The sequence below is a fragment of the Haliaeetus leucocephalus genome, unplaced genomic scaffold, assembly GCF_000737465.1.
Source record: "Haliaeetus leucocephalus isolate CR32 unplaced genomic scaffold, Haliaeetus_leucocephalus-4.0 Scaffold362, whole genome shotgun sequence".
NCBI classification, from domain to species: domain Eukaryota; kingdom Metazoa; phylum Chordata; class Aves; order Accipitriformes; family Accipitridae; genus Haliaeetus; species Haliaeetus leucocephalus.
The window spans coordinates 6,338,551-6,356,836 of NW_010972798.1; the positions used below are offsets into that span (position 1 = coordinate 6,338,551).

Below are 18,286 nucleotides of genomic sequence, written 5' to 3' on the forward strand. Positions count from 1 at the left end.
GTCCTTTTTTGCTTCTTGGCCATGCTACCTCTACCATGTCACTTCTCCATCCCATTCACTCTCTTTCCATTTTTGCCACTAAGTTGCTTTTCTCTCTCGTTCCTTTCACCCTGTCCATATTGTTCCACCCTGCTTCTGTCCTTTCCACTTCTATGTCTTCTGACCTTTCCTTGTAGCTATCTTCTCCTTCAATCCTCCTGGACCTTTTGTGCCAAGACCTCCTGATCCTGTTGATCCATCTGTTTTGCGTTCTCTAAGTAGTCTTCATCTATCTAGTTCTTCCTCACCTGTGAGTTGATGGCAATAGAAGCATAGTACACAAAAGAAGGACACATTCCCATCTGTTGAGTATATATTCTTGATGCCACAGCAATCCCAGCAGCTGGAATGAACAATTTCAGAGAATATCCTTTTTGTCTCTACAGATGTGTTGGAGGATACTTATACTGTGGTTTCAAGCAGTGTGGTCTTTTACAACAAAATTGGTGAAGTGTTCCCATTTGTAGCACCTTACTCTTTCAATAACCTTTTATGGGACCAAGTAGTGGTTCAAATTGGGGAACTGATCTGGCATTAAAGTATATTTATTGCTGGGTGTTTTTTCAGCTGAATAAATTATTGGATCCACACAGAGGGAAAACATTTTAATTTGCCAGAAATATCTGGTGCTTTTTAGCTGATGTATCCCACCGAAACCTTAACATTTGGAAGTTACCCAGGATAGAAATTCAGTCCAGTCTCTAAATTATGCACAACCTAATAATGGAAGAAGGCAGACATATTTTAGGTAACTCAAGTGTTTGCAATTTTGTAATCTGATCTGTAATATTTGTGCACCTCTGCCACATCAAAATCTCTCAGTCATAGTGCCTCTACTGTGTAGTTAACATAATATGCATAGGGAATAATAAACCTGCTTTATTTAGAATTCACTCAGCTGTCCCTGTTATCTCATTCAACAGAACAACCTGCTAGTGATAGGCTGGTGGTAATATTAGCTTGTTTAAAGAAATTGGCAGGTAAAACTGGTTCCTTTATTTTATTTTGTTCTTTAAAAGATTCACTCCAGTAAATTAGAGAAATATTATTTCAGATATCTAAGAAAGGCATCCTTGCTCTATATTGGCTTGCTTTTGTCTTACACATATTTGGTTGAGATTCTTCATGTAATCTGCGAAATTTTTTGTGCCATTGTTTTAAACATAACACAGTGAGATTTGATGCAGTGATTCACTTTGTGCTTATAGCAACTTGAGGCAGATGAGATACAATTTTAACTTCTGCAGCAGAAAGCTGTTGACATGCCTGGTCCCTTTACTAGCCTGGTTCTGAATCATTGGTGCCATTGCCTGATTTACATCTTTGCATATATATATGCAAATACAGAGCATTGCCATATGGTCTTAGGTCCCCTGAAGTGCTGCTGACCTACCTGAGTATCTTAGCTAACAGAATAGGAGCTTTTGCCTCTTCATTTTGTACATTTCAAAAGGCAGTATTTTTCTTATTTTTCTATGTATAATTTCTGAAAAGGATCCTGTGATATTTGAATTATGGTAAAGCATCTGAGATATCAAAGTCTTTGGTTTGGGGAGGTGTTGAGCTTTCTGTTGCTGGATTGATGTTTTCTGCTGCAGAAGGCAAGAGATCTTCATTTGTGAATTCTCTGGGAAAACCAGAAGGAGCTGGAAGGTCCATGATTTGTTTCCATGGCTTTCCAGGACATCTGGGGAGAAGAGATTCTGTGCGATCTGGCAACCCATTAAATAAAGATGTATCAGGAAGAGTTAGTGGTTCTGCAGGTGTACTGGTTTCCTTTCTTGCAACCCCTGGATTAACTAGCTCTGATGCTGTTTCAGCACTGTATGATGGGATGGTTTCGTTTTGATTAAAACCCCTTTCATTGGACTCCTGAGAAGATTTGGGGGTTGGGTGTTTATGTTTACCATTTTTACCGTGTTTTTTATGCCCACACCCATGGCCAGTTCTGTGCCCACAACCAATTTCATGCCTATGCCTTTTGTCAGACTCGTGATCCTTTTTATATCCATGCCTGTGTTTATGCCCGTGTTTATGCTCATGTTTATGCCCGTGTTTATGCTCATGTTCATGCCTGTGTTTATGCTCATGTTCACCTTCACCTTCTGGTTCCTGTCCACCATCTTTTCTGATTTCTTTGCCAGGTCTTTGCCCTTCTTCATTTTCATCAGAGCATGAAATTTGATTTGGCTGGTCTAGCGTAGCAAAGCTTCGCAAAGGTGTGAATCCAGGAGGCATTCTTAGAAGTACAGTCTAAAAAACATTGCAATAATAGCCATATTTGTTACATGAACAAGTAAAAATAGCTCCAGATTTGGGAAATACAGAAGTTGGCTCATTGCAGTATGAGTCATTTAGCAAAAATATCAGATTTTTAAAGTAAACTAAATATTTATCTTTTCTATCTGTGATAAGTATGGAAGCATAAACATCCTCCCAAATAATTCCAGAGTATTTTAGCAGTTACATGTTAGAAGAACAATTGATATATCACTGAAATTCTGTCAGTTTAATATGGGAATAATACTATAGAGAGGAAAATAGGTGTACTGGTTTTAATTTATGAACAATACAGTTAGTTGATTTCTAGGACTAAATGTCCCTGCGCCTGTTAGAGTATAACAGTCTAATGTATAAAACCAATTTATGCTAAAGGCTAACACATCTCTGAGTAGTCTCAATACCAGAATATACAAAAGATCTGGGTCATTTTGTTATATGAAATGTAACTATTAAATTTTTTTTCTAGATTTGTCACATGCATTTCATAAGACTGCTTAGAAATAACAAATATAGGTTAAAGCTGATAATATGAAACATTCAGTTCTTACTGAGTAATCTCTATTTCCCCATTGCTGTTCAACTAGAAGACAAAGACTGAATGCATGCTGTACAGTCACTATCCAACATGGGTTTAATTTCTGTCCACCAAAGTGTCTGATCATTATCTAGCTGTAAATCAGGGTTGCTTGGGATGGAGCTAAATTTGAAAGTTGATGCAAATACAATATTGTAGTGAAAATAAAGAGGCGAGACATTTATTAGTTGATACATAATGAATAAATAGGTAGTTATGAAGGTGCTGAGCACAGTGAAGTTATTGATTAGGAATGCAAGTTAATCAATCTCACTTTATTCAGTGTATCTTCTCTTCTTCACTGGGGAACATGGGAGCCCCTGTATTTATTAAAAAACCTGCAATCATCTGAACTAAAAAAGTTCTGATAATAAAAAAAGATTTATATTCCACTCTGAAATTTTCAAACTGACCCATGTTCAGGGCTAGTTAATTGTGGAGCTGGGCAGGAAGAAAACTGAAAAATCTTTCTGCAGAGATTGACAACTTGTGGCAGGAGATCTGCTACTCTACTAATATGAAAAGATTCGCAGATGCTTTTGAAATCTGTGGGGTATAATTATTGTGTTGCCAAATACATTTTTTTTCTCAATTTTTAAACCTAGTATGAATAGTAATTCAAAGGAGCTGACGGGGGTCGATACTTTAGAGCTTAACTGATAATGCAGAGGAGCAGTCAACAGGCAGAATGTTCTCTCTGTCCTATTGCCTTTCTATTTCTGTAATCACTGTGTTGTCCACTGTCTCACCTTGTAATGAAACTGACCTTGATGTAACAAGTTGCTGAGGTTAGAGGGTGAGAGGGAGGAATGTGGCATTATTAAGGTTGTTAAAAGATCTATGTGTTCCTTTATTTTTGGTACAAAATATGAGATTATTTGGAATGGATAAAGAATTTAATGACAGCCTTTGTTCTGTGCTCTATTTATGATGATGAATAATGAAAAGGAATCATACCACTGAGCGTTCTTTAGAGCAGTTAACTTGGGGAAAGATTTTATTCTCCCATGGGATCACGTGAATTTGTGCTTCACATCGCAATGGTGCCTGTTGACAAAACAAAAATCAACACGTTAAGGCAACAAGACATCAGACACAAAGGAAGAGAGTTGTGCATGAAAAAAAGTTATGATTTTTTAGTAATACTTTAAAATACAAATATACTTGGAACTTTACCCAAATATCTATAAAATCCATCTTAGTGATGAAGACTTCTGTATTGGGAAACATCACTGCTTAGATTTTTGTGGTTATAGTATGCCTGTGTAAACACTTTAATTCAACTTTGGATTGGAGAGCGGACCTTGAAAAATTGGATTTTTCATCTCTAGCACTTTTGGAGCCGTATCTGTTTAATCTTCATGATATTCCTAAGAAATATTGTTTGCTGATGGTATTTCTCCTGCTAAAAAGTGGGAAATTGAGATAGAGAGAAAGGCTTTTTAATTATTTTTTTATTTTGTGCCTGCCGCACTAACAGATTTTAAAATCTCACAGGTAAGTACTGTTCTTGTGATGGGAAAAGAGACGGGAAATAAAGACTCTCTTTCTCACCAACTCCCTTGCCAATGGTTCCTGGCCCTATCAGCATTACTTTCCAGTGTCTGGAGCATGTTTTCCCAGTATCACCAGCATGTACTTCAGAAACATCATTCCTTTGCACACCAGTAACACTCCAATCTCATGTTTTCCTTAGCTGCAAGTCCACAGAGACAAGAGTATTGCAGCCATTTCATTTCGCAGCAGTGTCCTCCCCTCCTTTCTTTGATTCATTATTATCAGTTCCTTTCACTTTGCAGTGACCACTGATTCTGCAGTTGGAGTGACTCAGTTTAAGCTTCATGTTTTACTAACATTGTCACTGGTTTGGGTTACAAACAGTGAAATGTGTCCTTCTTGTTGAAAAAAAAGTTCACTGAAAGAGGTAGCAGAACTCAGGATGTGATTTTACTTAAGTGTTTATAATTTCTGGTGCAAATGAAGTTGTCCATTAGGAACATTAGAGTTGGCAACGTCATCATTACTTACACTGTCTGATGTGGCTTCACAGTCTTCATTAAATTTTTCGAACTCTGTCTTTGAGCAGTTTGTCTTCCGGATTGCAAATACTAAATGGTAGTTTTGTCCTGCAACCACCTGAAAAATTAGCAAGAAGGCTTTCTTTAGTAAAGGCATTTTATTGAAAAGGATTCATAGGAAAGATGTTTTTCTACAGGCTTATGCTACTTGTAGAATATAAGTCCTGACCACTGGGACAACATATGTTAAGAACAATATGAAAATATTTGGCAGCAAACCTATCTGCTTCTAATCAACTAACTTATTTACTCCAGTTCCCATTCTCAAAAATTCCAGCATTGAAACTGAAGGAATCAGAAAGGTCAGAATACTATCAGGCCCACAGTTTTGGCTTTGTTTTATTGGATGCCTGTAGTAATTTCATTAATAACAAATGAAATCATTAGAGATACCACTGTAGAAAGCCAAATATGATGTAAGAAAAGTGGAATGTGAGTAAAATGAAGTGTGTGATGAACAGGCTCAGTTGAAAATGAATGTATTTGCCAGATGCATTAAGGAGAGAAACTGCATGGGTTCAGGAATGTGCCTGGTATGAGTTCTCTTGGTATTTTTTACAGAGCCCAAGATAATATATCCTGCTTCAGAGACAGCAGACAAAACATGAAATTCTGTCTCTTTTAAGTCTATTTTTAAAATGTATGCATGCTAATATCAATCACAATATGGAAAGTGAGAAAGAAGAAAAAAGGTTTAAAAGAAGAAAAAAGGTTTAAAAGAAGAAAAAGCACAAATATTACTAGTAAGCTAACGTGAGTTATTCAGAAAACCTCTGATGTGCTTTTAGTGCCTTCTCCAGTGGTACCCCTCAAGCTCAGGAGAAGTTGTTGACAAAGTATTTTCTGAACTACTCCACTGTCTTATTTTCAATTCTGTCCTAAACCTCTGTTTTGATATGTTGGAACAGTAAACAAGGCAAATGCAAATGCTGACTAATATTATCCTCTTGATTCTTTGTTCTTCTTTATTCATCTGTATATCTTAAGTTATGCACAGATGTTCTCTTGTGAATCTAGCTGGAGTATTACTAGCAGCAGAATCAGTATATAAATTAACAGATTTCTAAGTGAAATTGGGAATCCCCATTTCTTGGAGCTTACAGCTGCTGTAGGGTGGACAGTGCCTAAAACAATATGCAGAGTATTGGTGTCATGGATCAAGTGGGTACTTTCTACTTTTCTACTTTAAAAGTCTAAGGTGTGTTACAAAGGCTGGTAAAGAGTGGGGTAGATACACAGAAATCAGATACCCTAAGTCAAACTTTTTCCCATGCTTTTACAATCATGTTTTAAGAAAGATAAAAAAATCAACAGATGGGAGATTTTTAAATAATTTCTGAATGCAAGCCAAGATGGTTACAATTTTGAAAGAAAAATTGCATGGATATTTCAGTTACCACATGTATCAACACTTAAAGAAAAACATTATTTCAAATCTAAATACAAACTTTAGCTAACATTCAGCTCAGACCAATAACACTGCCATGTCTGTTCCTCATCTCTGTGGTATATCCCAACCTGAACTGTCGCTGCTTCTATTTCTCCACCTTTATAGTAGAAATCATCATTGCTCTCCGAATTATACTTCTCCATAGAAACCTTCAGTAGTTCCTTCAGTTCTGGACTGTCTTTTGGGATAGTCTTCGGACAACCACTGCAAGTGGCAGGAATTACCGTGTCCTCAACTGAAAGAAACCAACAGACTTCAGATCTAAGGAACAAAAGATTCAATGGAGATAAAGACTGGGAAAACCAGTTATAAACTCCTGCTTTCTGTGATGCTTCATACTTGGGTCTATCAAATGAAACCAAAATATCTTTGAGTTTTATATGATCACGATTATCATATCTTGGTTATCTAAGAGAGCACTGCATCAGCACCTAGTGTCGCACTGGACACTTAACAACAGTTTTCTCACAGAAACAAGAATTATGTATACCAACTGCAGGTAGCTAGCAAATAAAGAAAGGGAACATCTACAAATATGGAAGGACCTGAATCAGGTGAAACAAGAGGTGCATGTTATTGGCAATGAATGAGTGTATTGAGGAATATCATCCTTTCTGGAAGAAAAACAAGTCTGAATGGGTGAGAATGCAGCACTTACTACATGGAGTGGTACTGTACTCCCTGTTCTAAAGCTCTGGAGCTGTGATAATCTGTGTCCAAATAGATGGCTGGAGGAAAAAGTAATAATAAGAAAATGATTTGGGAGTTTGACTGTAATGAACTTATAAATTCTAAGTAATTTATTTACTAGGAAAAAAAAAGCCTCTAACATATCAAATATAAGTCTAGCCATGCAATATGAAATAAACAATGATAGTATCAATATGTGAATTACCAATTTTGGACAAAATCTTGAATTCCTCATCTCCTTTGCTTTTCAAAAGAATACATGGGAGCTCTTTGAAAAGTTAGAAGTTACTTATTTAAACAATGTGATATTAACTTGCTTGTCATTGTGGTGGAAAAGGAATTAATTTTTGTAGGACAGTTATACTCTTCAAGTTTGTATCTGTTAATCTCCAAATGAGAGTCAGCAACCAGGTCCATGTCATAGAAATAGGGCAGTATACAAATGATAAAACGTAACTTTCAGCTGCATATGAAATACTTGTAGGAAGTGAAAAAAATCTGTGTTAATATTTCATTAAGAGGCAGTGCTTTTTTGGTCCCAGAAGAATTACTTTCTCTTGTTATTATCTGTTTTCATCTCTTGCATTTTTATTTTGTCTTTTTTTACAATTGTAAAGAACATTGAAAATTGCAGAACTTTTAAAATTGATAGTGCCTATGACATACCTGGAAGCTTGCATTGGCTTGCAATGTCTATGATCTCTGCGTGAAGATTTTGATATGCTTTGGCATCACATTTACCTACACGCTGGAGTAAAAAATCCAAAAGAGCTCCTTATTATTTAGAAATAATGAACAAGCTCACATCCTAGTACCTTCCTGCTAACAGAATAAGTCAAGCATACTACTAACAATTCCTTCTTTCCTTCAATATACTCAGAGCAAGAAGCCTGCCAGACAGTCTGCAGAGCCAATAAAGGATGAGGGTTCAAAAGGACCACTCAGAGAATATAAAACCGTAAAACAGAAGCTAAATGAACTATTTGTATGTGTTCATTACAGAAAGAAATGGGGAGGTTTACAACCTAGAATCCTGTTTTATGGAGAACTCACTAGAATTTCTGTCTCAAACTGTAAAGACCAAAAAGAAGATTATGCAATTAACAAATCAAACAGTTTCTTGTATTTACTCAGGTGTTCTAAAGGAACTGTGGTAGATGCCTTGCTTAAAATTGCCTTCATATTTCAGGGCTGGAAGAAAGCAGATGTTGATCCTCCCATTTACCACCACTGTTCATTATGACTCTGTGTTCCTGCCCTCTACCTTGTATTTGCAGAAGCATTTGTCTGATCCCATGGTGAGCTGGTTCAGGGAGGTTGGTTGAGAGAGCAACCCTCTATTTTTGGTGCAGTTAATTCTGTTCCAGGTCAAAGAAGCCAAGGAAGTACCTGGTTTTGCAGCAGTTTAGCTAGAGTTTGTATGTTTGTTAATAAATTTCTTTTGAAGCTCTCTTTTTTGGACTGTGGTGGAGGTTAAGTAATAATTCAGCTACTTACTTTTCTTGGAAAATATGTCTTAAGCTGGAAAAGTGGTGCTAATTTTAATTATTGGTTTTTGGGTTGTACCTGAGTGACTCCTTAAATATCTGGATAGGAACTTCTCAAGGGATTTGTTATTTGGGTGAGACTGTTTAGATTCTAGAGAGTAATCTGTAAACATTTCAGTGGTCATCTTAGTCGCTGATTCAGGAGAAGACATGGATGTTGTTCTAATTGCATGAATAGACAGTTATCTATAAGCCTGGATTTAAACTTCATTCACAAAGTGAAGCAAGACTATAAGTATTTTCTTGAGTCAGATCTCAATGATTATTTGTTAACGTGATATTTTCTTGATAAACAGATTTTGACGATTACTTACACCTCTAGAAGTAGTTTTGCACTCTGGAGTTAAATCTTGAAACTGGTCTTTGGAGCAATTAGTCTCCTCGATTTCATATTTAATTATGTAATTCCATCCAGCTACCACCTGCAACAGATATTTAAGAGATGCATTATGTAAACCAATACAAACTTGGAAGTTAGACTGTTAAATGTGATTAGCAAAGAAAGCAAAACTACTCTTCTAGTGTCTTCCATCCATTAAATCACTTTGCAGTCATTGAGCCGTAGAGTGTTCATGGACAGCAAAAAAAATCTTGTCCTTGTGATACAAAAAGTAAGCAGTCAGTCATGCATATATTAGAAGTGCACTCTGTGTTTGGATTCCACTTCTCATGGCAAGCCTGCAGCCTCATAGTGCTTGGTTTCTTGCACTTTCCTCCAAACTATCTGTTACGTATTACTCCCAGTGACAGGAAGCTGGTCTAGATAGATGACTACACTAATACAGCTTGGCAATTCCTATGTTCCTGAGCAGGGGACATAGGAAAACAGTATCTGAATAATGTAACTTTATACTGCTGGCATCATTTGTTATTGAGTGTCCTGCATTTATCATCTACCTATAATTGTGTCTGCCTTGGGCTTTACCTTCCCCCACCCACTGTTTTGTCCAGATTTGTGACCCTTTTTTTCATTTTCTCTCCAGGAAGCAGTTCAGTTTTCCTCACTGTGGCTACTGCTTCTCACCCATGAAATCTCTCCACATCACAGTGTTGGGTCAGGTAGTGTTGGACTAAAAAGTGGAAACAAGAATCAAATATAGGAACCTTCCATGCCAGATCAGTTACAGTGGAGGGCTCCGACTAGGCTCTGTTTACCAGAAGTGACATGATGGTTCTCTTCCTAGCTGCTGGACTACAGTCTGTCTGTGACATTTTGTCATGTGGCTTAAATGTTGTGTAAGCTTGTCTTTCAGCTAAGAGGATCGTTGCCACCAGTAAATAAAAAGAGGACAGTCTGAATTAAATCATGGGTCAAACTGGCATGAGACCAGAAGATGCTTTTTGGCTAAGTAAACACATACACATTCAAAGAAAAGGGCCTGTATTTGGTGTCAGCTTATATACCAGTTAAAAACCAAATAAGAAACTTTGCTTTCTAGCAACATCACACCAGTCCTTTCACAGGGAAACAGTTGTTGCATGAAATACCAGATGACACAGAATTTCTGCGACCTGAGCAGTCATTTCTTGCAAAGCAGATATTTCTGTATGCAGAAATCTTTCAGCAAGCGACATGCTGGCTTTTTGTTTTTCTTACCCATTTTTCCTATATGGGGTTTACCCATTCTATAGCATATAGCAGCTGATGACATATGGGTCCTATTGCATTGCAAAAACATAGATGCCGGCTGCTGTTTGAGAGGCTGTAGAGTATGAGACATCTGTGCAGGCTGGCAGTTTTGGCACAGAACCTAGGAGAGATCTGCTCCTGCTGGAGCTTCGGGGAGAGGCCAAGCGGAATACCCAAGAGCATCTGAGATGACATAAGATGCCTGTGTCAGCACTGAATGCAAATAAACCAGTGCTAAACACTGGTTAGATACAACTGCAGATAAAGAAAAAAATATGTTTACTATCAGTTTGTGAAGTTGACAGCTCTGAAAATCCAGCAGGTAACCATTTATGATTCCTTATAAATGAAGAGAATTATTTACAGGGTCTATATTCTGTGTGCATTTCATATGCTTTTATTATGAAATATAAGCCACCTTAAAATCAGAAATGTGTACATAAAACAACTAAGGTACCTGGTTTGGGGGTTTTTTTTGGTAAAGTTTAGAGAAAAATCATAGACAAACCTGTCTTTTAGCTTCTTTTATTTCCACCAGCTTAAAAAGGGCAAGTTCAGCACTGTGCCTGTTAAACTTTTGAATGGCTTTTTTCAGAATTTCTGACACTTCTGAACTGTCACTTGGTATAGGATGGAAGCATCCAAGACAGGTACCCTCAGTAAGTGTTATCTTTGGTGTAGCTGGAAAAGAAACAAACCAAAAAACATAGGGCTTCATGTAAAACAGTCTCAGGTTTTAATTTTTCCCGTCTGGAAATGAGAGAAAAGGTTCAATGAGCTTTTAATTGGAGTGATCAGCAAAATCCCAATTTCAGTTTCAGGGCCTGCAAAGACATTAATTGTATTTAGAAACATGCTTTGGTTTGGGGGGGGGGGGGCATCCGTGACATTTGGATCCAGGCATGGTTTCAGCAGCAAACTTCATTCAGAGTGAGTTCAGGAGTCATACAATCTCTGAAAAACCTTGCATGTAGTTTTGACACCACTAAGGAAGGGTCACCTGTCATTCAGTCAGGGAAGAACCAGTGGAAGCTACAACTAAGGAGATGTTATTCAAATGTTTCAAAGCTCACCCACTGTGTGCAGCTGCTTACTATCCTCACCATGTTTCAGGATGGGGACTTTGACAGGAGTGTTTTGGCTCACCCATGTGAACTGCTCTGACTCTGAGCTCCTCAGGGACCGTAGCTGAACTATTCTGCTGCTGTGTTGTTTGAACTCCCTCTGCTAGTCACTGTGGCTGCCAGTTACCACTTGGTGGTACCTTCAGGCTTAAGCAACTGGATTGGCTGTGGATAGACAAGCTTGATGGGGATGCTCAAACTTCTGTTTCCTACTACTAATCCTATTAACTCTCTTTCCTTTCTAGTAATCATGGATTGGATTTTCATAAATTAATTTTATAGTTCAGTACATAAATTAATTTCATGATTCAGTGAGCTTGAGAATGAAAGTGGGACAGTATGTGGTCTCTATGGAATTGAAGTAAAATTTGTGTGCCTGATCCTCAGCTGGCATAAACTGGCTTAAATGAAGTTATGCCAACTTGAACCAGCCAGGAAAACAGTCCAGGGTCAGTGTGATCAAACTGTTCCGCCGAGAAGGCTGAAAAGTATGGTATCTAACATGGTGGAGAAATCCCTCACTGGTTAAGGTCTATTGTTTCACTCTATGTTTGAATCCTTTGGATTTGATTTGGCTCCTTTGTACGTTTGGAATATCTCAGTGTAAGCAATACTGTTTAGTCTTAGCTCTCCAATGGGTACTTGAACAAAGTCTGGCCCTTCGTATTTCTAGCATCACTTATTTTGACTCACTAATGGCAAATATATACATGTTACAGAAAAATGTGACCATGTTTTCAGGGAATAATCACAAAGGAGATAATAAAACAACAGTATACCCAGTTCTAAACCGACTAGGGTCTCAGCATTTTCATAAGTGCTGAACAAATGTGTATTCTTTTTTCAGAGTTGCTATAACTTGGTAAGAAAAGATGAGCTTCTTAGGCTGAATACATGATTCATTTAATTTATGTATTTTTTTAGCTTTCTAAGCAAAGATTCAAATGCAAATTTCCCATGCATTCTCTGTGGGTTTCACACACCTTTTACTGGCAACTAGATGTCACCATTGCCCTACAAATGCATCTAAACCAAGCAGCGTTATTCAGTAGCAGAACATGGAGTTTGTATGTACTGCAATTCCTAGAAGGACACTGGCTGGAGGTATAGCCATTTAAGTTTTAAACAAGATAACTAGGAACAAAACCCAAAGATAAGCTGCCAAACATCTTAGAAATCATGGTAAATATTTCTGTAGTTAATATGCACTTAGCTCCCTGCTACCAGTTAGATGGGTATTTTAAAACTAGCTTGGCTATGTCTTACATGAAGACTAGGCATAGGCACATAGAGATCTCAGTTGCAAAGCTTTAAAACAATGTGATCTCTTTCTAATAAAGGAAATTATTATTTTAACATAATAGTCATATATGCATGTCTTACAGAAAAGAAATGTAGTACTGCTTACTGTTAAGGTCTAAAAGATATCATAGTGTCTCTTACATAATTATATCGCTGCTAGATTTTTATTTTGTAAATGAAAATTTTTTTGTCCTTTTTTGGTTGGGAATAAATATTTGTTTTGGTAAACTTTAACAGAAATAATTTAGTCATTTTTAGTTTCGAGAAAATTAAGGTACAATTTTGTCATATAAAGGTTTTTTCTAATGATTTCTCGCACAATTTTATACTTGAATAAGTAAGGACAGAAGATAAAAGCATGACAAGTTCTATCTAGTTTCTAAGTTACTGATATGCTTTTGGTCTTAAGCAAATTCATTTTAACTTAGTATAATTCCAGTGTTTGAAGAAACTTACTACACACGCATGTGTCAGTTTTTATTACCCTACGTAGAAACTGCCAGTATTTCACTGACTTAGCCTATATGTGTATAACAGTGAAGTGAAATTTTATCTTTAACATGTAGTTGCTTATGGAAGATTATCTGTAAATGTCTGAATAGAATGATGAGGAGCTCCTACCTTTAAAATTACCTGAAAGTCTCAGTATTGTATTTTTCTCATTCTTATTTGTCAATGTACTTGTTGAATGCTGCCCCAAACAGTTACATACCTGGAAAAATTTTGCAATCTTGTGAAACATTACTTGTTTTTTCAGCGTTATTCATGTGAACTTGAGCTGTGCATTCTCCTGTTTTCTGCAAAAATACATGACAACATTTGTCTTAAACTTGCTGAAGAAAAATACAGTGCTATATATTCTTCTAGCTATTGAACAAAGTTGACAGTTGCAAGTTGAGTTTGGGGAACAAGTTCATATGTACATTTGTAGTAATGTCTAATTTGCTGTTTTATTACTGGAAAAGGAATGGTTTTGTTGATTGTGGGGAGAGTAGGGGATGAACTGAGCAGATAATTTGAAAGATTGCTTTGTATCATGATTGATGCATATTAATTAACTAAAGAATTTACAGTCAGAATAATGGAAATGAACACATCTGCATAAATAGTCTGTATAAATTGTGTATTTACCTAATTGTCTCTCTGCTAGTACAAGATATGCAGCAATGACCATGGCATTTGACATTGATTCAAATGGTATTATCACCATTAACCCTTTCTTTGCATTGTGTACTGGGTGAAATAACAGTGACTTCCACTGGAAATGTGCAGTGTTCCTGCATGCTGTCTGTGCCCCAATTGTACCTCCTCTAGGTGCTCTCTAGTAGCATGAGCCAGACATGCTTTGCACTGCTAAAAGCCCTCTAGTAAATTTTCTGCCATAGTGGCTTCCATGTCAGTATTTTTGTTGGTGCAGATCTGAAGTCAGTTTGGTTGTGCAAGTTTCCATTATACATAATTAACAAAGTATTGCAGCCCTCACACTCTCACAGTGCGCGTATCTTACGTTGACTTTATTGAGAACCTTTATACTGAAGTGCTGAAATGTTCCCTTCTGCACATATTCAAGATTATAATGGTAAACTTATGATTATAATGGTTAACTTCAGAGTTGTAAACATTTCTGTACTGTACTTTAGCCTATAAGCTCTCAAAAGCAACACAGCTAAAACAGTTAAATTCTCTACTATATTTTTCCCCAGGCAAATGCAGTCCTGGTCATTATGCTGATGTTTCTATACAGAGAGCTTTTAAAGAGGACAGATACTTACAGCTTCTGCAGGTACTTTGTAATCACAATCTTGCCACAGTTTATTTTCTTCAGCGGCACAAGTGGTTTCATGTATTCGATATTTCATATAGAATTGTGTGTCAGGACCTGCCTGCATAAAAACAATATGCCTGTCGACATTTGCATAGTAATAAATCAAGTGAAAAGATAAGAGCTTCAAAAGGTAAATACTCTCCATTGGTTACCTTATATTTTATAGTATGGTTTCACATTAGCTGGTGGCCTCCATGCAAGGTCTCCCAAATCTTGGTAGTTCAATAATTAACTTATCTAATTATATTACTGAGGCCTTACCTACAATTACAATAAGTTGATACAATAGATATGGTATGCTCAACTACTTTCATTTTAACTGGTAGTACCAAGGGTTTTAAAACCAGAAAGAAGTGGTTAGGTTTTATACTCATATTCAAATGTACTCCAAATAAGCAAATTTGGGTTGCTGCTTCAATGGTTAGCATAATTACCAGCTTGGACTGTGCTCCTGTCTGACTCCCTCACTCTCACTCTTGGCCTCCTCCCAGATCTGTCTACTTCCCTTCTGTACAACTCTACAGGCAGCCCAGAAACAGCAGCCAGCAACCCTCAGGCAGCCTGGCAGTGCCCAAACTGCCTTTACTCTGGGGTAACAGGGTACTTAACTGCCCTGCCTACTCAGAAGAAAGGGGCAAGGAAGGCATATGCTCTGGAGACAGCCTGTGGTGGTGCCTGCAGTTTTCCTACAGGCATTAAAGGCAGAACTGCTCATGAGGGTAGTTTCAGGAATCCCGTAAGATGAAATACAGACAAAGTATTAAGCAAAGTTTGGCCTGGCTAGTGAAAGTGTTTCTGATGCTGGTAAATCAGAAGGGGTCATTTTCTCCTTGCCATAAACTGAGTAGTAAGCCTGTGCCTACAGGTAACATCAACACACTGCAAGGTTTGTGGTTCATCCTTTATAGGAGATATAAAGCCAGAAGTTACTAATCTTTTACAGCCACTAAAAATGCTCAGCCAATATGCCTTTTCAAATACAAACACAGGCAGTTGCTGCACTTTAACACTGGTTATCCTCAAATGATACTGCTGGGAGAATTAAATGATAATTCTTGCCTTAGTGGTATCAAGAAAGAGAAGCTGAGCTGATGTGGGTGGAATATACTGGGTTTACACTGGTGTAGACACAGAATTATATTCTGTTGTCTCAATTCTTGTTATATACTGCTACAACTACAAAGAGGTATAGAGGTACCCAACATAATGGTTGCAGGTTGTAAAATGGGATGAAAGGGTCTCAAAAAAAATATAATGGACTTAATCCTCAGCAGGTATAAATTGACATTTATGGAGCTGCATCAGATTATACTATCTGTGATGTGGACTTAAAAGGAGCCGAATTCTGTTCTCTGTTACAGTGTTTTAAATCTGCAATAAATCAGCTCAGTGAATAAACAAAATAAGTGAGAAAAGACATTGTTTCTGAATATTATTTGTTGTTGGTTTATTTCATTATTATTATGAACAGCTATGCCTTTAACTGGGGCAGGTTCAGTCTTTCAGCAGCCAGCTTTTATGTTTTATTACCTTATCAATAATGAATGTACATGAATATGTAATAACCAGCTATTTAATTAATGCATTCAACATTGTGAGACTAGTGATGAGTAAAATCTATATGCTTTTTAGAAAAAGAATATCGAATATGAGGCAATCTCTATTGCAGATTCCTTTTCTCTGTTTTTTACTTAACATTATAGTCAGATCAATGATTCAAAGTGATAATTGATTCCCACCTCACATCTTTTAAGAAAAGGAAAGATGGATATCTAGGGAAGGAAAGATGAATAAAAATTGCAATAAATATGTATTTGTAAAAATAGAACATTGTTTAAGATAAAATACTGAAACTAATATCTGTCCTTTGGTAACATCAGCAAAAGGAAAGTGGTGTTACAGCTCTGATATAAGGTTGTTTGCATTTGGCTATTGTTAAGGATGTGTGTAGTTCAGTGAAGACAGTGGGACTATTCATTTGTTTAATATTAATTGTATAAAGGGTTTGCCAGATTTTAGTCTTTGTCACTACATGCTGAAATCTCCCCAGTTTGAAAACAGGAAACCCAGAGGGTAGGTGCCAGCAGATGTGGGTAGTTTACTGTAAGGCTTTTAGCAACTGATATATCCTTTCTGTGGTCAATTTCTATCTGGGTAAAAGTGTCTTGTTATTTTGGAGTGCAAAATATTCTCTCTGACACTGGGTTTCTTGTGTTTTACATCTGAAAATCCAATCCAGTAGAAAAAAATGCTAATGTTGTTTTCAAGTAAAGTAATGGTTGTCATTATTATGGTAATATCATCTTTGTATGCCTCTCAGAGGTAAATACTCTTTTGTTAGATTAATGCTATACAGAAGGACTCCAGGCAAAGGATCATGTTTCATTCTTTTTTTCTGTAATTTTAGCTGTCACCCTATTTGACTAAAATACCACCTAGTGCTTTTAGATAGATCTGTGACTCAGGACTAGCGTCAATCAAATAATATTCACAAACAATTTATTCAGAGTATTGCCAAATTTTATCAGGTCATTCTTTTTTATGTGTGATACCAGCTCTTCCCAAGTCAAGATAATATTCAGATTTTTTAGTAATTGTGGTTTTGTCATTGATCTGAAAACCTTACTGATGATGGAAGAGGGTAGAATTCCCAACACAGAAAGGAGAAAACGGAATGGACTAGTAAGACAAGTTGTATTAGTGATAGAAATTTTCTATTCTTTAGTCCTTGCATTAACAAGCAATTCACCAGCACACACAGTTCCGTTGATAAGAACATAATATACATCCCTGCTTGTCATGGTAATGAGTATCTTACTGTGCAAGTCATTTCTTGGATTTTTTAAAAGATTTTTGGAAGACACTTTGCTGTCATACTTGCTTTCTTATGAACAAGATGAAGATAATCTGATTCAGAGTGCATAAACAATTCCAACATTTTTTTTTTTTGTAAAGTCTACTTACAGTTCTCTTGGCTTCCATCACCATGTATAGAGCAAATTGATTACCAGTTGCTCTGTCTCCATTGTATTTCTTCAGTGCTGTGTCAACAGCTTTAAAGACATCAGGGTCATCACAGTCCAAAAACTCAAATGGAAGAGGGGTAGCTCTGCTAGAGAAAAAACTACAGCAGAGTGCTAGTACAATGAAAGGTTTCATAATTGGACAAAAAAAGGCCCCCTGAATTAGAAGGCTTTTTAAAAACCAAATGGAAAAGGAATGTCTGACAGCATTTTAGCTGTTTTTCAGGAGCAATAGCTAAGTAAACAGAAAGAGTGGGTTACTGGGGTTGGTTGGTTCTTATCATACCCTGTTAATACTGCAAATAAACATCTGAGTTTATGTAAATAAACTTTGTGTGGTCACCAGAATGACACTAAGGTTATCCACCTGCCATCAAGATAACAGGCTAAATGGCTGCAGCTGGGGACAGGTTTAGACTAATAAGGATGGCCCCTGAGCAAAAGAGCAGAATGTTCGTAGCTTTCTGGCTTCTTTTCTTAACATCTAAACTGCTACTGAGAATAAATTTTAGAAGGCTTAAATAAAACACCCAAGAAGGTCACAGTGGCAATGAAATTCTGATTCTGGACAACCACCCTGTAAATTTTATAGATCTGTTCAGTGTTCAGATTGCAATAGTTCTGAGAAGTCAGAACATGTTTGCAAAAAGTCTTTGGCACTCATAATTATGAATGATGAGAAAATGAAAGATTTTAGATGGTAGTTTTCACTGTTAGGGAA

At 36.9% G+C, this 18,286-nt stretch overlaps 1 protein-coding gene across 1 annotated transcript; it reads right to left on the reverse strand.

Annotated features, from left to right (window-relative positions):
* Positions 1-1,551: 1,551 nt before the first annotated feature.
* Positions 1,552-17,745, reverse strand: KNG1 (kininogen 1). Its single transcript, XM_010572956.1, has 10 exons — positions 17,507-17,745; positions 14,490-14,600; positions 13,430-13,514; positions 10,800-10,972; positions 8,976-9,083; positions 7,781-7,862; positions 6,493-6,659; positions 4,925-5,032; positions 3,854-3,943; positions 1,552-2,292 (listed from the first exon to the last, which is right to left on the reverse strand). The coding sequence occupies exons 1-10, from the start codon at positions 17,699-17,701 to the stop codon at positions 1,552-1,554; spliced, it is 1,860 nt and encodes a 619-aa protein (XP_010571258.1). The 5' UTR covers positions 17,702-17,745.
* Positions 17,746-18,286: the final 541 nt, after the last annotated feature.